This window comes from Ictidomys tridecemlineatus, chromosome 4 (assembly GCF_052094955.1).
Source record: "Ictidomys tridecemlineatus isolate mIctTri1 chromosome 4, mIctTri1.hap1, whole genome shotgun sequence".
NCBI classification, from domain to species: Eukaryota; Metazoa; Chordata; class Mammalia; order Rodentia; family Sciuridae; genus Ictidomys; species Ictidomys tridecemlineatus.
Genome location: NC_135480.1, coordinates 73,475,399 through 73,497,637, shown reverse-complemented (window position 1 = coordinate 73,497,637; position 22,239 = coordinate 73,475,399). Strand labels below are relative to the sequence as shown.

At 40.2% G+C, this 22,239-nt stretch overlaps 2 protein-coding genes across 8 annotated transcripts in view; one reads left to right on the top strand and one right to left on the bottom strand.

Annotated features, from left to right (window-relative positions):
• The window catches only part of Me3 (malic enzyme 3), a 191,731-nt gene extending 175,419 nt beyond the window's left edge, over window positions 1–16,312 (top strand). For all 7 annotated transcript variants that reach the window (XM_005323295.4, XM_040285075.2, XM_040285073.2 and 4 more), the window contains 7 exons: window positions 6,977–7,074; window positions 7,359–7,472; window positions 9,200–9,305; window positions 9,870–10,012; window positions 10,582–10,755; window positions 14,658–14,756; window positions 16,074–16,312. In XM_005323295.4, coding sequence (XP_005323352.1) covers window positions 6,977–7,074; window positions 7,359–7,472; window positions 9,200–9,305; window positions 9,870–10,012; window positions 10,582–10,755; window positions 14,658–14,756; window positions 16,074–16,235 — 896 coding nt within the window. In that variant the 3' untranslated portion in view covers window positions 16,236–16,312. The remainder of the gene's footprint in view (window positions 1–6,976; window positions 7,075–7,358; window positions 7,473–9,199; window positions 9,306–9,869; window positions 10,013–10,581; window positions 10,756–14,657; window positions 14,757–16,073) is intronic.
• An 824-nt stretch (window positions 16,313–17,136) lies between these two features.
• LOC101955481 (protein tyrosine phosphatase type IVA 1) lies at window positions 17,137–21,724 on the bottom strand. The gene has a single exon (XM_078046826.1). The coding sequence runs from the start codon at window positions 21,722–21,724 to the stop codon at window positions 21,203–21,205; it is 522 nt and encodes a 173-aa protein (XP_077902952.1). The 3' UTR covers window positions 17,137–21,202.
• Between the last annotated feature and the right edge of the window lie 515 nt (window positions 21,725–22,239).

Below are 22,239 nucleotides of genomic sequence, written 5' to 3'. Positions count from 1 at the left end.
GGGTGCTTGGTGACGTCAAGAAGAGGTGGGTCAGTCATTTGATTAGATTCATCTTCACAGAAAAACGAAGAAAAAGAAATCAAAGCAGTAAATTCTGCTCTTTAGAAAAGCATGGCCATAATGGGGAGTAAAAAATAAGGTGGAACTTACATCAGGCCAAAGGAAGGTTTTTTAAAAATGGACACTTTACAACATGTTGGCATCCTGATAGGAATGACCCAGTAGAGAGAGAGATATTGAGGATGCAAGAACAGGGAAGAGAATCCCAGGAAAAATTCCTTGAGCAGACAAAAATGACGGGATCCAGTTCACAAAGAGAAGTGGCTTTAGCTAGGAGCAGTGATAGGACCTTTATGGTTACAGCTGGAAGCATGAAGTACATGGACATGAAAAAGAGTTTGCAGACTTGGTGGTGAGAGCATCACAGGTTCTGTCCTGATTGCTTCTATTTCCTTTGAGTCTCATGGTCCTCTTCTGAGAGAGAGAGAGGAAGCACAATTGTGGAGACATGACAGAACCTACTTGGTAAAGTTGTTGTGAAGATTATGTGAGCAAAGGCAAATAAACCCTAGCATAGAGCCAAGGTCATGATAAGAGGGATCAATAAATGGTAGCTGCCTTTGTGTTCTTGTACAGAAATGTGCAATTCTTTCCTCTCCATTGTTTTGTGTTCCCCTCTTTCCAGAATCACAGCCAAGCATCTGAGTGACATCTCCTGCCTAAGTTCCCTTCTCTCTGCCTCCACTTTACCATTCACTTCATAGTTCTCCCCCAGGAAAATTATAATGTCCCTTCACTACCTCCAACTCCAGTCAGGAAAGGCTATCTGGGCTGCAGACCCTATATGGGCACAAGCACCTCTCCAAGTTTCCCTATTTTACTTCCCCTTTTCTCTCTGACCTCAGTTTTCTCATCTGTACACTTAGAGGATGTTGCAATCTCTGATTCTCCTCCAGCACTGAATTTCTGCAGCTAAGCTCGGTTATTAAACCTTCAAGTTCTATGTAACTCCAAGTGATATTTGACACCAAAAAAAGAAAGGAAAAAAAAAAAACGTAAAGAAAATTGGGTCGTTGAGAACGACTCTGAGAGAATATCTTTAGCGCCATCTGGTGGTGTGTGCTTTGCGCATCGCCTCTTCTCAGGCAGAAGGCTTTGCTGAAGTAGAACTAGATGAGCAGAAAATTCCTTCTGTCCAAATGACAGGAAACTAGTACTTCACCAAGAGAAGCCATTCAATTCAATGCATCTCAAATTTGAATTAGCATGAAAATCATCTAGAGATCTTTTGAAACACAGATGCTGATGCAGTAGATCTAAAATGAAAGCAGGTTTTGAGGGACTGGGAGAGTAAGCAGGATAGGATTATTTACAGGGAGGCACATATGGAGAACAGCCACCACAAGTGGACTTTGGCAAAAACGGACAATGGGGATTTGGAAAGAGATCATATAATGAAATAGTCCTCACCACCTCTTTAAATAATTGATTTGATTAATTTAAATAATTATTTAGATTTGCTTTGTTGGATGTGATTTTTGGACGGTTTGTTGATGTTGTTTTGTTTGTTTGATTGTAGTATAGTGCTAATTCTGGATGTGTGATAGCCTAGCTTTGTTCAGGTTGAATAAAATGTAAATATAGGGGAGGAAGGGGTGACTAATGATACCTGGGGAAGCAAAGAAGATCATCTGAGCTAAGTTTTAAGGAATAAATAACGAACTACGGAAGCTCCTCTAGATCATGGGTACAGCATGAACAAAAGCTAGGTGCAATGTTTAGGAGCCATGAATAATGCTACTGGTATATGGAGGCATGAGGCTACAAAAGTAACTTGATAATATATTTCTCTATTCTTAAATTACACAAGCTAATTTACAAACCTCTTTATAACACTTTTCACCTTTGTAATCATTTAATCACTTCTTTCTTTACATTTTAAAGTGAACCTGGGGAAAAAAGAGTGAACCTGGCCTATTTGGATACCTATGGTACCCTCAGTATCCACAGTCTGGTTCATACGTGCTGCTCACTAATTAAATGAATGTAACTATTTCCAAAGACCTCTGATTGCTGATTGTTATAGTTATTGTACCAAAGCCTTGGTAAGCAGGGTATTCCCCGATGGCAGGGGTTATGTCAGAGTCTTCTCTTTCTTCCATAGATTTTTGGTAGGCACATGGAGCATCTGGTAGGCATAAGGAGCACTCTGGGAACCTTTAGAAGGAACTGGGAAATCCCACTAGTCCTCACCCATGCCTCTGGGACCTGCTGACAGCTCAGTAGTTTCCCCAGGCCACAGCCATGTGAAGACAAGAAAGTCTGCACCCCATCTTCTAGGGAGTGTGTTCCTGGTTAGAGTCCTACTTCCTGATGTCCACAATGATGAATGTGCACTTACTAGACTCCAAATGCTTACTAAGCCCCTTATCTCAGCCCAACACAGAGTCTCCAAGCCAGGCATAAGTCCAACTCTTGTTCTAGAAGAAAATCCCACTCCTGAGCCAGCAAAAAGCAAACCATCTGGAAAACTAGAAATAGAACACAGAAGATTCACTTAAATACCCCAGACTGCAACTGTATATTTTTGTAGTCCCTTCTGGATTCTGAGTGTGTGTGTGTGTGTGTGTGTGTGTGTGTGTGTGTGTGTCTGTGTGTCTGTGTGTCTGTGTGTGTGTCTGTGTATGTGTGTTAGGATTAGAACCACGATATGTGTGCTATTTAAGGTTCTCTTCTTTCCAACAAATTCAATAAAGCAAAAGTTCAGTGGTTAAAGGCATAAGCCCTTATAGTCTGATTCCCTGGGTCCAAATCTGATTTGTGTTATATGATCTAGAACAACTCAACAAACTAAACTGTCCATTTTCCCACTCTGTAATATGGGGATGATAGAAGTTAGGATTAAATGAGCAAATATATTTATATTAGGACATGTAAGGCACTTAGAAAAATCTCTGATGTTACTAACTCATAGTATTTTTATACTGCTTACACAATATTCATTTTTAATAGCTGCAAAATATTCTACTGAGTGTCTACACCAGCCGATTTGATCACTATTCCTTTATTAGATGTTAAGGTAATTTCCAGCCACTTTGAATCACAAATAACATTTTATAAATGTCCTAGAACATATATTTCTAATTTTTTATACACAAATTCCCAGAAGTAGAAGTATGAAGTCAAAGGGCATGAACATTTTATGCTTTGGTCTGCACCAGGAAATAGTTTTCCAAAAAAGGATTGTAGCCCTTCAAAATGCAAAGTGTGTTGGAACATTTTAGTTTTTACTGCTCCCTCACTAGCACTAGAAAATATTAGGGTTTTTTTTTAATTTGTGCAAAATTCAACAAGCCATAAATAGCCTCACTTTAATTTCCTTTTCTTTGCTCATCATGGAAACTTAACATTGCCAACTGTGATTAGGTTTTTATTATGAACTCTATCAGTCAGAGTCTACACCATTTGCTTTGACAGAGAAAATTAAATAAAGAATTGTCAATTATGTATTAAGGAATTGAAAAGCAGAAAAGAAACATTAAGGTTCTGCTGCCACCCCTGAGGCTGAAGGAACAAAGGAAAGAAGAGGTGGTAGCCCGCTGGCATTAGTGTCTTGGGGTGGGGTGGGAGAGGCTTGCTATGAGGATAAGTAATGAACAATCTGCAGACTGGACTCAACTGCTGCTGTGGAGGGGCAGAACCAAGGCTGCTCAGTTGAATTTCAATATGAAATAAATAAGAAAAACTTTCTTAGAATATGCATGCTAATGTTGCAAGGGTATGCTTGTACTAAAAAATTACTTGTTTACCTAAAATTCAAATTTTACTAGGTGTCCTGCATTTTACCTGGCAACTGAGGCGATGCAGAAAAAGTGTCCTCACTACCCCACATCTAGCTTTCCAGTCTCCCTCTAGTGCCAAATCCCAGCACAGAGCCAGTTGGCAAAGTTGAACAGGGTTTGCAGATCAAACAGTGTAAGAGAAGGGTATATTGGGAGCTGAAAAACAATTTCCCAATAAGTGGCACAGTTCACCTTTTTTGGCTCTCTTTAGAATCCATGCACATTATTCTACACATTCTTACTCCCAGACAACAAAAACTACTCTAACAAAATGCAACTATCTCCAAGAAATGAATACATTTTCACCTTCTCCCCAAAAAGGGATGAGACAGTCTCAATAGTCATTTTATTCATTACTGGAAGATAGTCATACTCTTCATCTTCTGGAAAGGATTAACCACTCTTAAAATTCAGTTATAGTCACACTTATAAACTCAGTTACTCGAACACTAAAGCAAAGAAGTAAACCTCCAACCAAATGTGTATAACATAATAAAGGGAAGGGAGAGGGAGAAGAAATTATCTAATCTATACTATTGTTATAGTTACGTAAGAATAAAGGAAGAAATATGCATGACTGTTACATTTCTTATTTTTTAACTAGAAGTGAGGCCATAGCTGATATCTATAAATTTCTTCCTCAACCTCCTATTCCGTGTTTTTGTTTTTGTTGTTGGGTTTTTGTTTTGTTTTGTTTTGTTTTGTTCTCAGAGAGGACCTCAGCTAGCCAGGGTCCTCAGTCTTTACCCAGTAGATAAAAACTTACCTTCAGTTTTAAGACCTCTGAATCTTTAGTATTCCTGCCTCCCTTGAGTTGCAATAGTGTTCATTGATATTTACTATTGAGCATGGAAATACTAAGACACACCTCAGAGGATCCCCTCAGTGCCAGATATACTCCTTCCTGCCCCAGATTTCCTGTTGGTTACCAGGATCAATCAATACAACTAGATCAAAAGCCTCTTTTTTTGCCCACTGGTGTAGTGGTATAAAGAGTTCCAAATGGTCAAGTAGTGGTTCTCAACTCCTGATTCAACATGCTGTGTACCCTAGTATAAGTACTTCTCTCTTGGAAACTAAAACCTTCAATCCAGTGGGACACAAAGGAGAAAAGACAGGAAATAAAAATTCTGCAAGTGGATTATTAGGGAAAATGGGATCACTTTCATTTCCAGACTCATGTATTCTGAGAAAGAACCCAATATATTATTTGCTAAATCAGATTATATATTGTATCTTTTAAGATAGAACATCATCTGTATAGGGTGTTGCCTCAACCCAACTCTTTCTCCTTGGTCAGCTGGCCACTCTACTGATCTGTTAGGTCAGCTGCTTCTAAGTGATTGGGAATACATTAAGACCAGTGAATTCCTTGAGCTTGAGCCTTCTATTGCACTTCTTTTACTGTGAAATTAATTTTTTTATTATAGGAGCCTTGTTTGGATTATAACAGGATGATAAATAAGTGTTCTAAACATCTACAGATGATGATACTAGCAGCAGCATGATAGACAAGGAAAGAAGTTCCTCTCTGGACTAGCTATGTATTCCAAAGCTTGTCTATGATGGAAGGAGTCCAAGTTAACCAGCCATCCACCAGATGGATATCAGAAGTTCAACTTGGGTCTCTGCCATTGACAAGTTAGTCACTCAGCAGTATCAGTAACAGATCAGCATTGGTAAAAGGAAGTCCATGCATAGTCTCCATCCTTGGCCACCATGTCTACTTTGTATGTAAGCCCATTAGGCAAACCCTAGGTGGCTGGGGAAAGATGCTGTCAAGCTCATATTTAGAGAACATTACATTTTATCTGCTTGGTGATTGAGAAACTATTCTTATTACATACTTTGGTGAGTTTTCACATGAGGCATAGTTTCGTCACACTCTATTCCTATTCAAGAGGTCATCCTCATTCCACTTCCCAGAACCATTCATCACCAATCTTATTTTTTTTAAATATTTGATTATAGGGATTTTACCTCTAATTTTTGTGGTAAATACACATAAGATTTGACATTTAAACACTTTCAAATGTACAGTTGAGTAATATTAAATATATTTAAGGTTATGCAATCATCACTATTATCCACATCCAGAACTCTTTTCATCTTGTAAAATGAAATTCTATGCCAGATAATGATTCCCCACTCCCCATTCATCACCAATCTTATAATTTTGTTCTCTCCAAGTCCCTGACCACCCATCTCAACCATTAACAACTGATCATGAATCAAATGAGATCCAGGGGATGGGGATTAGCTCAGTGATAAAGCATTTGCCTAGTATGTATGCAGCCATGGGTTTAATCCCCAGCACCCCTAAAAAATAAAAGTAGAACTAGACATCTTTTGGATCAAAGAGAACAACCAGATTTACCATTGAAGTCATGTCTGTCCACTGCCCTCTGCCATTATCTTTTATATCCGCCTGTGAAGCTGCAACCTGACACTTAGTTGGTGCCAATATAGCATTAAGAACAATCTATAAACTGAGCCTAAGGTTTTTTTCCTTCCTGGACTGTAGTCTAAAAAATTCCCAATAAGTCCTTAGATGTGGACTGAGGGAGAGGAAGTGATACAGCAGTGGCTTTATCAAGTCTCAACTACCTGCTCATGCAACTTATTTATTCCTTCTGGGCATACTCAAGCCATTTGTTGATAATATGCTACCAGAAACAACCAACCTTATGATTTGATGGAAAAGCTCAGGACATATGGTCAGGACATATGGTCTCTTAATGTCTGATGGTTAGGCTGTCCTCTTATTTTAAAAGATGTCTTTGTCCACTTAACCTTTAAAGCATTCTGGAGACTTACACTTCCTTTTGTCATCTATTAAATTATGTTTATCCTGTTATTTCATTTATGGACAATGGCAGTAGCAGAACCTGGCTATCTGGTCATCTCTCCTGCAGTCAAGAAACAATTAAGGATCTGCCCATCAGAAGAAGAACAGTTATCTACAAAAGAGGGCATGGCTTTAGGCTTTCATGCCTTTAGCCTTGACATACATAAGGGATGAAAAATGTTGTTTCTTCCTGCACAGGTCCTAAGTGTTGTAAACTCTGTCAAGGGTCTTCTCTTGGAGGTTGGGAGCCAATGGCCAGAGTTGATCACAGTCCACTCTCTTGCAGGCACAGCCTCTGTGGCTGTGGCAGGGATCCTGGCTGCTCTGAGAATCACCAAGAACAAGCTCTCCAATCATGTGTTTGTTTTCCAAGGTGCAGGTGAGGTAGGTGCCACCAGGGGGTCTCTACTGTTGTTGCAGTTGAAAAATAAGAATGCATGGAAGAGAATCAAGAAGGGTGGTGTTCAGTATATTCTGATCAGTATATTCTGATCATCTCGGCTGCCTGAACCTCAACAATTTTATTTATCAATGCAAGAATTTACCTGGGCCTCCTGGGAGTCATGGGGCTATAGGAAAGAATAAGGGCTTATTTTGGTGAGATATCTGATCCATGCTGAGCAGCTATTTCTCCTGTGTCTAAACATTTTCTTTATGGTACCTCTCAGGCAGCTATGGGCATCGCCCACCTTCTTGTCATGGCCCTGGAGAAAGAAGGTGTACCCAAGGCAGAGGCTACAAGGAAGATCTGGATGGTGGACTCCAAGGGACTGATTGTCAAGGTACTGTCAGTCTGGAGACCTGAAAGTTTCCCAAGAACTAAACTTGAAGAGTTCCCTAAGGGGTGAAGTTCTCAGAATAAAGAAGGAGAGCAATGGCAATGGCCTAACCTCCAAAACAAAAGATTCATCCCAAAGTAGCCTTAATTGCTCTTGTTCCAACACTCTGAATTTGTGTGTGTGAGTGTGTACGTATGCTCCTTCCAGCCTTACCTCCCACTACTCCTGCCTTGCACTAATCTTCAGCCTTATTGAATGGTAGTTCTCCAAAAGTCACACATTCCCTCTCTTCCACATCTTTGCACATTTGTTCTGCCTGGAATGTTCTTCTCCCTTTTTCCAAATACCACTCTCAATCCCCCTTCATAGTTTCCTCCTTACCTTCTGATTGAACTCAAATATTAGCTACTCCAGGAAGCTTTCTAAGAGCATTAGGTTTTTTTCTTACATCTATGCTCACATAGGCATTCCCCTTCCATAGGCTGCACCCACTACTATATAAAACAGATGCTTTTTACTTGTCCACTAAGCTACCAATGCCTGGCACCTGGTAAGCACATAATTAATGTAATTAATGTGTGATGTATGAGTGAAAGAATGAGAGAGAGAAACAGCTCAGTTTTTGACTAGAATGTGGAGAGGGACACAACTAGATTACCTCTCTCCCTTAGAGCTTGATTCATAGCTTCATCCTTTAATTTCCAGAATTCCACTAGCATGGAATGTCAGTGAGAGATGAAAAACAATGAGCATAGTAGGAATGGAGAAGTGCATAGGATCATATACCAAGAATAGCAAATACCCTCCTCAGAAACTGGTCTTCCTATAGAGCCAGATCACTGCCATAGGAACTTAGGCCTGAAGATTCCTCCTCCCACTCTATGTCATTCCAGAGCATAATCCAGTCACAAGTATAGGTTGCCAAAGCTTGCCACGCTTGACCATTTTTCACCATAATTTGGTTCACCCCATGGAGCTCACCCCTGCCCAAGGAACTCTCAAAGCTGACATAGTCTCTCTGTTTCTCATGAGGCCAGCTGGTCCAAAGGAGTCATCAGAAATGTTTGTGCTCATTTATTAGTAATCATGCCAGCCTGTCTCCCAAGGACCTCCATTTGGGAAAATGGAAGAAATATAGAGTCAGTCAGCTATTCCAAGCCTGTTCTGGAACTCAGCTTATTATTATTCACAGGGAGGCTAATGACTCATATAAAATATATTCACACTAGCTCCATGAAGAAGAAGAAGGGTTCATCATATGGAAGACAAAAACATGCTATCATTACTGCCCCAAACCCATCTCTAAACTCCAACTTCTGGTTTTCTTCCTGGCTCCAGTGCCAAGGATCTTTGGTCCTGGATGGCTCAAGCCCCTATCCCTCATATGGGCCTGGTCCTGGATGTCTTGGGGCAAAGGGACTTGGTCAGAGTCAGGTATTTCCTTAGAAGCTTTTTGTTCTAACCCAGCTCAAAGAAATGCCTTGTGAATTCTCCTGATGTGGTTTGGGTTAAAGAAACACACACACACACACACACACACACACACACACACACACTACATGTTAAGCTTTACTGGGAAATCTGATCAAGAGGTCAGGCCCTAAGACTTCTGAAAGATCAAAATTATGGGGCTCAGCAGGGAATGCTCTCAGAGTTTCCAAAAGCATTCTTGCCCCTGCCCAACAGGTTCTCAGCGCCACAACTTTTTCACGAACCTTTTTTTCCTGTAGGGGAGAAGCCACCTGAACCATGAAAAAGAAATGTTTGCCCAAGACCATCCTGAAGTGAACTCCCTGGAGGAGGTGGTGAGGCTGGTGAAGCCCACAGCCATCATAGGTAGGAAGATGCAGGTGATATGCTGTATAGCCCAACTAACTCTATTGACTTGCAGATGGAGAAACTAAGACTTATCCAGGAAACATAAGTAACTTATAGAAATGCAGCTCTATCCCCAAATTCAATGTCACAGATTTCTATGGAAAAACTACAATATAAAAACCATAGAACTAAGCTACCAGAGTTGGGGCTTATATAGTATAATAGAAAAGTGCAGGGCTGATATCTCTAACCCAAATGATATGAGCTTTCCCCCAACCAAGGCAGAGATCCTAGTATCTCTCCTTGTACTAAGAGAGCAACCCATTTTCAATGGCAAAGCCCAATAACATCTTCAAGATGCATCTAAATGGCAGGGAAGTAGACCAGTAGTCCCTTAAAGATGAACAGGAGGCCTCAGGCAACTCAAGCAAGAATATGCTCTTCCCTTCTTCTCTCTCAATCTCATTGGCACATGCTATCCCCAAGACTCCTGAGCCTTATATGGTACACCTAGTTTCCCCAGGAGAGGAATGGGTTATTAATGAAGAGTAGGTATCCCCACTACCCCACTTTTCCCTGTAGGTGTTGCTGCCATCGCAGGAGCCTTCACGGAGCAGATTCTGAGGGACATGGCCTCCTTCCACGAGCGCCCTATCATCTTTGCCCTGAGCAATCCCACCAGCAAGGCCGAGTGCACAGCTGAGAAGTGCTACCGGGTCACCGAGGTCAGCGGGGAGTCCTTCCTTCCCCCAGCTGAGAGGACATAGTAACAATAACCATAAGTAACCCTTTGAGGGTGAAAAAAATCCTCATCATCAGTAAACTGAGGTTCAGAAAGATGAAGTAACTTGCCCACAGTTACAGAGCTAATATAGAGCTGGTCCTCAAACCCAGCTCTAACTCCAAAGCTCTTACAATCAGGCAATGCTGGACAAGTTTCTCCTAAATAACATGAAGCTTTGGCCAGAACCCAAGGCTCTTATAAACCCTAGGATACTTTCATGGCTGTCATGTCCTGAGTTGGCCTTCTCAGGAGATGACAGGTAAAAGGGGTCCGATGAACTCTATCATCTATCAGAAATTCTTGGTGGTCAGATAAATTGGGGGTGGGGGGGCTGAGCTTTCTAATCAAATGAATAAACATGCTTTGAGTACTTGCCATGTTCTCGGCACAATGCTGGGCATTTGGGAAAGGATGAAGAAGGGTTCAACATATGGAAGACAAGAACAAGTTATCATTACTGCCCCAAACCCATCTCTAAACTCCAACCTCTGGTTTTCTTCCTGGCTCCAGGGCCGAGGGATCTTTGCCAGTGGAAGTCCTTTTAAGAGTGTGACTCTGGAAGATGGAAAGACATTCATTCCTGGACAGGGAAATAATGCCTATGTGTTCCCTGGAGTGGCACTGGGAGTCATTGCTGGCGGGATCCGGCACATCCCAGATGAGATCTTCCTCCTAACAGCAGAGGTATCTTGTCCTTGCTCCTTTGAATGCTTTCAACAGAGCCTGGGGGTTAACACTAGGTCCTACACTGGGTCTTTAAAGATTCCTCCTCTTTTTGTCTCTTCTACCTGCCTGCTCCAAATCTTGGCAATGGATCCCCAAAGTACTTAAACCTCAGACATCTTTCTAGATTATCTCAGGCTTGACCTTCTTTCCAATTGCATGCAGGCTTTTAAAGAAGGATGGGAAGTAGTTGGAAGAAGAGCTATTGTCAGAAGGAACCAGCAGTGAAGGGATATGTCTAGTACTGCTCCCCACCTCCCAGCGTGTCATCTAGATGCCTAGATAGAGATGTAACTAAAGGTACCTGAAACTGGGAACTTGTGAACCATGACAGATGATGGATTTTTCCAGCCACGTGCATTGGTTATATCATTGGGGCAACTGGCAACAGTTAGCCCCACTAGGACACTTTCCACAAGAAGCAGGTGGAATTCTGAGCATATACCTGTTCTGAGCATCATACAAGAAAAAGCCCCAGAATGGTTCTTTACTGGAAGAAATGGTTTCTTTACAATGAAAAAATTCATTAAGGACGACATTTCACATTTATAATAATGGTTATGAATAACAATTACATTGCTGACATTATCAAATAACCTGCACTTGACATTTATTCTCACTCTGAAGAATCCTTTGCCTAGAAATGTTTTTCTTGAGTAGGGGAGGATTAAATTAATCAAAGATATATATAAATATTAAATATATTTTTACTTCTAACCTGTAAATAAATTTATACTCCTAACCTCCTCTGGAATTCCTTCTCACCATGGCACTGGTAAAAAAAATTTAAGCCAATGAGGCATGAGAACTGCTTCCATGAATCTCTGTCCAGATCCACCCTATGAGTCCCCACAGGGAACTGTAACACATCCTAGATCCCTTTTTACTGTGTCTTGTCATTGATCACCTGCACTGCAAGGCCGTAAAGTAATGTTCCCTGAAGAATTTTAAGCCACCTCCCATGCTATGCACACCAGTTATGACCTTGTGCCACAGCCCTCTGTCCATCTTGTCTGAGTAACCTGCATTCATATTTCTTCCTATTGCTGAAATGGTGTTCTTGTCTTATGACTGTGGGCAGAGCTGTTTGAAATCCCCTTTGGATGAGAAGAGTCACTCTTGCTTAAAGAGAGACTACAAGTAAATTTCCCTGTTGTGCAGAAACATAGTTGCTATAGCCTTTCCTATAGGACCCTGAGACATCTGCACACCCAACACCCTGTGCCATGGAATACTTCAACTCCCTCATTTCATGATGAGTGTGCATTGATTCTACAGGAAACTCTTCTCAATCTACTCATTAAGCATCTGCTGTGAGCAGGATAAACTTTCTCACTTTTTTTTGTTTTTGTTTTTGTTTTTGTACCAGGGATTGAACCCAGGGGTACTTAACCACTGACCCACATCCCCCTGCTTTTTTTTGAGAGAAAGGGTCATTAAGTTGCTTAGTGTTCCACTAAGTTGCTGAGGCTGACCTCAAACTTAAGATACTCCTGCCTCAGCTTCCCAAGGCACTAGGATTATAGGCATGAGCCACCATGCCCAGCTCAGGTCTCTCACTTTTAGGAGCTGACAGTCCTATCTTCAAAGCCCTGACAGCTTATATTTCTGAAAAAGATGCTTTTCATTAAGACAATTTATGTTGAGGGCTGGGGTTGTAGCTCAGTGGTAGAGCACTTGCTTAGCACATGCAAGGCCCTGGGTTTGATCCTCAGCACCACATAAAAATAAATAAATAAAATACAGGTATTGTGTCCAACTACAACTAAAAAAATAAATATAAAAAAAGACAATTTATGTTGAATTTTATTTTCCTATGGAAAATTAATATAGATTTTAGGAGATTTACATGCATTACCTCATTTCAAAATCTTAACAATTCTGTAAAACTAAGTATAGAGTGTATCCTTATGTTATAGACAAGGAATATGTGGCATAGAGACTTTAAGGAACTTTCCCAAGATCTCTAGGCTTGTGAGCCATAGCACTAGGATGGCCCAGGCTACTTGACATCATGCTGCAAGACGTTACCAGTGCCCTGCACCTTAGAAGTGCCCATAATACCATGATTTATCTCCTCACAGGACAAGTTTTCTATATGCAGATCTAGTCATGGCAATCCTGTTTCTTTCTAACCAATCCGTCTTCTGTACCTCCACAAAGAGAACACTTCAAAACACAGATCAGGCCAAATCTCCTCTAATTTCATACCTTCGTATGGCTCTTTTTTTGCTGCTGCAACAGAAAGACTTGACCAGAACAACTGTAGTGGAGGAAAAGTTTATTTGGGGCCTCATAGTTTCAGAGGTCTCAATCCATTGACAGCAGGCTCCATTCCTTGGGGGCTCAAGGTGAAGCAGAACAACATGGTGTAAGAGTGTGGTGAAGGGAAGTGGCTCACATGACCATCAAGAAGCAGATCAGAAAGAGGTCTCTACTTACCAGATACAAATATATACCCCAAAGCCACACCTCTAATTCCCACCTCCTCCAGCTACTCTACCACTTCAGTTACCACTCAGTTAATCCCTATCAAAAGGGCATTAATTCACTGGTTGGGTTAAGACTCTCACAACCCAGTCACTTCTCTTCTGAACCTTCTTACATTGTCTCACATGTGAGTTTTGGGGGGGGACACCTCACATCCAAACCATAACAGGCTTCTTGAATTTATAGAATAATATTCAAACCTTTTCCTGTGGTTTTCATACAAGGTACTTCATCACCAGGCCCTCCTTTCCTCTTCTGCCTTTCTTGTAGCCTCTCCCTATCATCAGACCCATCCAGCGTGCCTTTTTCAGCCTCAGGTCCTTGCTCTCTCACCTACAAGTATTTGCATATAATTTATACTTTCATGTATCTCCTCTTTTCCACTATTTCCTATTTAGTCCATCAGCTGTCAGTCTCTGACACTTCCTCTAGGAAGCCCTTTCTGCATAGCACATGAGACTCTGTCTTCCTCTTTGTCTTTATGCCCTCTCTCATTGCACTCCCCACTATAATTGTTAGAATTGTTTCTATTTGCCTTCTATGAGCAGTCTCTGTGAGGGAAAAGTCTTTTCACCTTGAGTCCTCAGCACCTAGCACAGAGCTCATCAGGCTGTAGAGCTCAGTGAATGTGTGCCTGAATGAAAGGGAATGGGGGAAACTCACTCCTTTGAAATAATGTCTGCAAACTCTAAGGTGAGATCAACTTCATTGCCCTGTCACTTCACGGACAAACAATTCTCAGAAAATACAAAGAATCTACTCAAATTTAAATTGGACACAAGAAGATAAGGTAGGAGTATTTTCAAAGATACTCATTTAAAAAGCTGACCTGCGAAGCTGACTGGGCACCAGAACCTGAGGCTGGAAGGCTTGCAGAGGTTTCGTGCCATTCACTTACTGGAGAAAAGGCCTTCCTCAGTCTGAGACCGTGGCTTGGAGAGTTCATGGAGCCCTGAATACAGGAATGTTTCTTAGATGGGCAATCAGGATGGTACCAAACATGGGAAGAGGCTGAAAGCAAGGAAGCGAGAAACTTAGGATCTTTGTGCAATAGACTGGATGAACCAAGAAGAAATCCCATAGTCCTTGCTTTGCAAACCATGATTTATTCATCTTAGTCTTAGTAATTTTCCTTTAGAGTTCAAAAATCCCCATGTTTTAAGCCTCAACCATCACAGTACAGAAAAGTTTTGTCCTTGTTTAAGGCTAAGCATTAAGCTCCCTTGGTGCCACATGGCAGCAGAGTTAACAGTAGGAACTGCAGCATTTGACCACATGTGCAGGATTGGGTAAATCTCTGAGGTAATGGGTTGACCTTGTTCTTTGAAAGCAGAAACTCGGCTTATTCCTTTTGGTTCTCTCCCTCTCTCTAGCATATTGCCCAGGAGGTCTCTGAGCATCACCTATCCCAAGGGAGACTGTACCCACCACTCAGCACCATCAGAGATGTATCTCTGAGAATCGCCATCAAAGTAAGAGGCATCTTACACCTATAAATGGGGAGTGATGCACAAACACTTTCTCTTTGTGACTTTAGAAAGACAAGGAGACAGCAGCTCTGGAGATATACTTAGCTCCTCAGGCTGCATTGCATACAACCCAGAGGGTGGCTAACAAACTCCTGCCTGAAGCCTGCCCAGGCCAGTTCTGGAAAGCTCCTGGATTTCCCTTCAAAACAGCGGACAGAAAAGTCATGAAAGCCCATGGTCTTGTGTGCCAGAACGTGGGTGGAATTTTTTTTAAATGAATCATAATCACCCATTTATAAGAAAGGTCAGCTTGCATTACGTGAGGAAAAGGGCTTGTGCCTTGGGGTCCCAGCTTTGTGAATCAACAGTGAAGCAAGCTTGGCCCAATCACTTCACTTCCCTGAACCTCAGTTTCCTCCTTTTCCAAAGAGGCCAGTAATGCCTGTCTCCCAAAATTCTAGAAAGGATTGATAGAGGACAGTAATAAAGCTTCATAACCAGTGCCTGCCTGGCCAGAGGAGATGTTTATTCTTCCCCTCTCAGAATGACTGGGCCATAGAGTGATCATGGTTGTGGAATATTCCAGACTATGAAACTATGAAGGGTGATGGGTTTTCAAAGAACCAGAGCATAGTCCAGTAAATACTGGCCCCAGATGATAATAGTTGACAGTGGATAGCGAATATATAACGATTCAATATGCTATTATTTCTGTTAGTGCGTATGTTTTTCTATAATTTTTAAAAATAATTTCAAAAAATGCATTGCCTAACAGTACACAGTCTCTAAGAGTTGTTCAGTGCAGGGTTTTCCCTCATTTAGTTCCTTCCTTTGAGGATATATATATATATATTTTTTTTTTGAGGATATATTTAGATTCACGTTCTCCTGAAGCCAAATCTAATACCTAGAGAAGGTGTTCAGGATGTTCATCCAGTTCAACTCCCATCCAAAACAAAATTTGGTAATTTTATCCTCACACAACTCCAGATAAAAGCATCATTCCCTCACTTTACAGATAAGGAAACTGAGGCTCAGCAAGGATAATATCATGGCTAGGGACTCGTGGGCAGATACAAGCAAGCAGAATTTAGGCTGGGCCTCTTGACCCTGGCCCAGTATTTATTCCACTATGTCAAAGCTGCCTTCTTAGGCAGAAAGCTTAAAATTCTTTCTATCCAGTGGTTTCATGGGCCAAACTCATGAGAAGAACATGATTGGCTAATCAGAATGTATTCTGCCACCCCAGGCTCTCAAACAAGGGCCTTTAGGCAGGTTTTCCTTAGATCCAGTTCTTCAATCACAAATGTTTTTCCCTAGGTCCTCGACTATGCCTACAAACACAACCTGGCTTCCTGCTACCCAGAGCCTGAGAACAAGGAGGCTTTCATAAGATCCCTCGTCTACACTCCAGACTATGACTCATTTACACTGGACAGCTACAGTTGGCCCAAGGAAGCCATGAATTTTCAGACAGTCTGATGAGTCTCAAGGGCTGGTATGAGGCTGGATGAAGCCCAGAGTAACACCCACAATATAAATAGGTTCCAAAATGGTCATCCTTGTCTGTGTGTGTGTGTGTGTGTGTGTGTGTGTATTTTTCCTTTGAGTATTATGATGTAAGGGGAGATGCTGAGGCATACAATGAATGACAGCCTTGTGCCTAAAGGTCCTGGAAGTTCACTTTCCTATGACCCTTTTCAGAATTCTTTCCCAAGCATTTCTTCATCCACTAATTGCCAACTATTGTCTAGGTCTGGTGGGAAATACCGAATCCTGCCTAGAATCCCATGTTTATAGAGCTCAGGACCTAGTAGAGGAGATTTAACACAAATCATGAAAAATGTGCAGGTAGAAGTCAAGGGTGCTAACAGAAGGGAGAAAATACTTCCTATGAGCACATAGGCTCAGGGAGATGGGAGCAGTTTTTTGCACTGAGTCCCAACAGTGAAGGATGGGTGGGAGTCATGGTGAGATGAGGAATATAAGCACAGTCACTAGCCAGAAAATGTGGCCCACCCATTAGTCCCTGCCAGAGGGACTGAACACTGCCCTCAAGAGTCAGCAGGGTATGAGGGCTGAGTAACTGGAGGTAGTTCAGAAGCTAGTTAGGAATGCTCACTGCCCAATAGACTGTTGGGTAATAAACATTCTTTTTAGGTTATTACTAAAAGAAAAACCAGAGAAATGTGGGTGTGGAGGGTCAGCATGCCAGTGAGTGAGGAGGAAGAGAGGCAATGAGGTGAGAGTGCAATGGGAAGTTCTAAGGAACTTTATTTTACTGGCTCTGGAATGCACTCTCTCTTCCATCCTTTACACTCTGAAATAATTGAGCAATCAGTAACAGCTTTCCTGTAGAGGTGATGTCAGACTGTCCTAGGTATTTTCTGTTTTGTTTTTTTGTTTTTGGTTTTGGTTTTGGTTTTGGTTTTTTTGTTTGTTTGTTTGTTTGTTTTGCAGATACTAGGGATTGAATTCAGGGGCACTGGACCACTGAGCCACATCCCCAGCCCTATTTTGTATTTTATTTATTTTTTAAAATGTGTTTGTTCTAATTTGTTGTCCTAGGTATTTCTTAGACCAAGTTCAGCACTAACCACTTCCCTCATGTCCAGCAAAGCCCACACCATGAGAAGTAAGGATGAGATAGAGGTTGCAGCCCCTGCTAAGATCTATGGGGATAGCAGCTTCCAATCTCTAATTTCTTTGTATAAATCACCTTTAGGAACCTGCCCCTACTACCACCTCAGCCTTAAGTTCCCCACTTCCCACAAGAAGTAAGTCCTACATGTCCACTTCTCAGTGACAAGCAAGGTGGACTATTACACTTCTAGAAGAATAATTAGCAAAGCTATCAATCACCTCTTTCTCAAATTTTATTCTGTTTAACATCTGCATCCTTGGTTCCAGTGTTCAGCCAAGAAAATCCTAAGAAATTATCCCTCCTCTTATTCCTGAGCTCACACAGAATGAGAAACTATTCAGAAGAGGGTTTAAAGAATGAAACCAAAATCTGAACTTCAGAGAACTATTTACACTATCTTTTTTGCCATCATGTCCCAAACACCCAATTTCTGTTTTGCAGAAATTGACAAGATGATCCTAAAATATATATGGAAATGCAAAGAACCAAGAATAGCCACATTTTAAAAAGAAAAAGAACAAAGTATACACTATTTACTTTCAAAACTTACACAATTGTACAATGATCAAGACTGTGTGGACATTTAATGAAAAAAAACTGATAGTTTGAAAATAGTCCTTAAAATTATGGTAAATTGATTTTTTCATCAAAGCTACTGAGATAATTTGATAGGAAAAGGAGAGACCTTTGAAAAAATGATGCTGAAGCAACTGTATATCCACATGAAAATAGGAAAGAAAAACTTTTGACACCTCATACCACACACAAAAATTAACTTGAAATGGATAGTAAACTAAATGTAAAAGCTGAAACTATAAATTTCTTGAAGTAAATAAAGTAGAAGATCCTTGGGACTTGAGTTGAGGAGAGTTGTTAGATGTTATTTTAAAAGCATGATTCATAAAATGAAAAGTGATATATGTCATCAAAATTTAAAATTTCTGCACTTTGAAGCATAGAATTAAGAAAAAACATCAGAGTAGGAGAAAATATTTCCAATTCATTTATCTAATATAGGCATTAGATACATAATTTATAAAGAACACTTACAACTCAATGATAATCCAGTTTTTTAAAATGGGCAAAATATGTGTGTATGGATAACAAGCACATGAAAAGATCATTACTCAGATGAAAACTAAAACCAAAATGGAATACCATTCCACAGTCACCACAATGGTTATCATTAAAAAAATAATAATGTATTGAGGTTGTGGAGAAATTGGAATTTTTTCCAGTGTTCTCTCTTAAGCACTACGAAATTAAGGAAATTTTCATTCTAGCTCCTCAGCTTCTGATACATAGCCCCAGAATTCAACAAATGTTATGTAATATAATGGGTGCTGTGGTGGCACCACTCAGGTTTGAAATTCTCATAACCCCACTTAATTACTAGCTGAGAGCTCATAGCTGCAACCCTCTCTGGGAATTGCTCTTACTTAACTAAAGGAAGATGCTTCACCCAAGGTTCCCAGTTGTGGCCTGCATCCAATGATGGGCTGATTCTAAATTCAAAGGACCTCAGTGGCAGATGTCTCTAAGTAGCCATCCCATTTGCAGAGCTCCCCATGAAAGGGAATGAACTGTAACTATGTATCAACCATTCAACTTCCTAAACCCATTCTGCTTCTTTCAATCCCTTCACAGGTGTTATCTCTGAAAAGACTCCCCAATAAATCTCTGAATGCAAATCTCAGATTCAGTGTCTGTTTCCTGGGGAACTCAGCTTAAAACAATGGAAGAAACCAGTCAGGCTTTTCAAATTTTCAATTTTTCTGCACCAGTCCCATATGACCAAAAGCTTTTCTGGGTTTCTCTTTACCCCAGGAGAGACCTTCTGCATAAACCAAGCCTGATCCTTTTTAGTCCATGTCCAGAATCAGTAAATAATGCAGAAAAGAAATTTTTCCTGAGGTTGATTGCCTCAGGAAGGTTCCTCCCTCTCTGGAACTCCTAGTCACCTAGTCCTAATTGCTTTCATAGCACTCACATATCTTTAAATCTATGAGTTTTGTAATTTTTCCACATTTTTCTGGTTGTTGCAGTGTGCACCAACTTGGGCTTCCATAATGTAATAAAGCCTGACTAGAAGTGAAAGTCTCTAGACAAAGATTTTCAAAATTACAAATGTATGGATTTTTGTTTTTTGTTTTTATTTTTTTGGAGATGGTGCTGAGGATTGAACCTAGGGCCTTGTGCATGTGAGGTAAGCTCTCTATCAACTGAATTATATCTGCAGCCCTTTATTTCCTTATTTAATTGACTGATGGTCTGAAAAGTTTATTCTGAATCATTCAAATATTTTGAAATTTGCTGAAATTTGCTTATAAATTTAATAAATTTTTAAATATTTCATATACTCTTAAAAAGAACACATTCTCATACTGTTGAATGCAATGCTCCTTCAATATTCATGGGATCAAACTTGTTCAAATCTACATCCTTACTGATTTTTGTCTATTTGTTTCTGAAAGTTATAGTAAAATTTCCCACTGCTATGGTAAACTTTTCTATTTTCCCTATAGTATTGTCCATATTTGCTTTATATATTTTTGGATTAATGTTATTAGATGCATAAAGTTTAGAAATGTTGTAATTTCTCATGAATTCAAACTCTTGAAACTTTCAGTTGTGATTTTCCTCATATCTAGAAATACATTTGCTGCTACTTTTACCATTATTAACATACCTATGTCATCTTAAAGTCTTTCACTTGCAATTCTTTATTTAGATATATAAGCTCTTGTACTAGCTGACAAGTTATTTCTCCCACAGAACTCTACCATTTATTCCAAGACAGTATGAAAATATGGTTGTATTAACATTAAAACATATCACCATTTTATCAATCTCATAATAAATAATTATCAAGTATCCCAATATTATAGTTCAAAAAAGCATATAAAATTTTAAAGTTCTAATTAATTAGTAGAAATCTACTTTTTTTGTTGGGAAGACAAGGAAAAATATCACAGTTCAAACTAAAATAATAGTTAATAAGTAACTTCCAATGGGTATGGGGAAGAATTACAAGATTTTCAGAAATTTTATAATTAAGCATTGTTTACCTTTTCTTTTTAACTAAAGAGTCTACTGTCTACTTCCTATACAAGACAAAGGCAACATTTTACTAGAAATATTTCATATTCTCCTTCCATTCTGTCTGTCTTCAGGTCCCCAGTACAGTCATCCCAAATGTAAACATTTACTATAAGGCTTCTTTATCTGAAGACATTAAACATATATGCTTCTGTACAATGTGGATTTTGCTTGAACTTTTAACCAGAAGTTGATTTTCCAAAATGGAGGATTTCATAACATAAAATGAGATCTACAGAGACATAAAATAATCACCATGAGACTTGGTAATAATTGAACAAAATCAATTGTTGCACAAATCTGATGTATACCCATACACAATGAGGTGGTAAGCATAAAGAAGCAAGCAAATAACTATATAGACCCTACTTGCAATGCTGAAATAACTGAAGGAATAAATCACATAAGGTCTAGAGTGCTTATAGTTCCTGGGATTTTAATTCTGTATAACTAAAAATATACAAGTATTGTGCTGGGTATCTTGGTACCTCATATCTCACTAAATTTCTTATATATTGTTTCTGGCATGGGATAGTAGTAAGAAAAACAGAGGTTGCAATTTTGTCAAGCTTGTGGCTTTTCAATTTTCCTATGGAAGCTTCATTAGACTTATATTCACTAAGCCTATATGATGACTAACATGTACGATAAATTAAGTCCTGTCTCAAGCTTCACTTTCAAGGCAATGGCATCAGCCAGCCAAGTTTTATTGAACGCAACAGTTGTTTCTGTGACCATTGGAGTCTTTGAAGCGCAGCCGCATTTTAGAACGATATTTCTCCAAATATAAAAGTTGCTTGCTGTTAAAAGCTCCGCGCCGCTTTTGTCTTATAAACTGTACTGCATCTTCATTTTTCATTCCACTTTCAATTAATGCTAAGGCGACAAGCACTGGAGTTCGCCCAAGACCTGCAACACAGTGAACGGCAATACAACAACCAGGTTCTTCACGAAATTTAATGTTTACAAGACTTAACCAGTCATCAACAATCTGGTTGGATGGTGAGGAACCATCATCAAAAGGCCAATCTAGAACCTGGATTCCTTCTTTCTCCATAAGAGCAGTGTCATAAGTTGCTTCACACACTCTCACTATTGTTGTAACTCCGTATTTCTTAAGTTCCTCTATAAATCTGTTTAAGGTTGCACTGGTTGGGTTGTGTGTAATAAGAAATCTCATGTTCCTGTATGTGACTTCCACAGGAGCTGGGCGATTCATTGGAGCCATGTTAATCTAGTTTTTCAAAAGTCACGGAAAAAATTAAAATTTTTTGAATACAGTAATGGTGTGAGGAAACTGAAGTCTACTCCAACGCACTCCAGATGAAATTCTCAGCGCTCAGAATATGAAGTTGGGAGTGACAGGAAACGAAAGGAACCTCCTAACAAGCCACAGCAGCTCTTCAAGTCCTTAAAACGGAGTCAATAGAAAGGAAGTGCACGGAGGTTTACCCCATCCAGTCAGAACTCTTGTAAAATGCTCAGATGACTTCAGCACTTCTGTGTCCAGGTTACTCGCTTCCACTAGGGCTTCCTGCCGGAGTGGTAATGTCTTCCTACAGTTCACTTGTCCTCATAAAGGTCGTGCTGTGCCTGGCAGTAATCTCCAGGGCCCTTCAGAAACTCCATAAATGCGTGACCAAGAACACCACAGAAAGGAATATGTTTACTCATGAAAAATTGTGGCCTAATCATACAGCCAGTCCCGTGGCGGCGACACAGGCGGCAGCGGCGGCTGCAGGC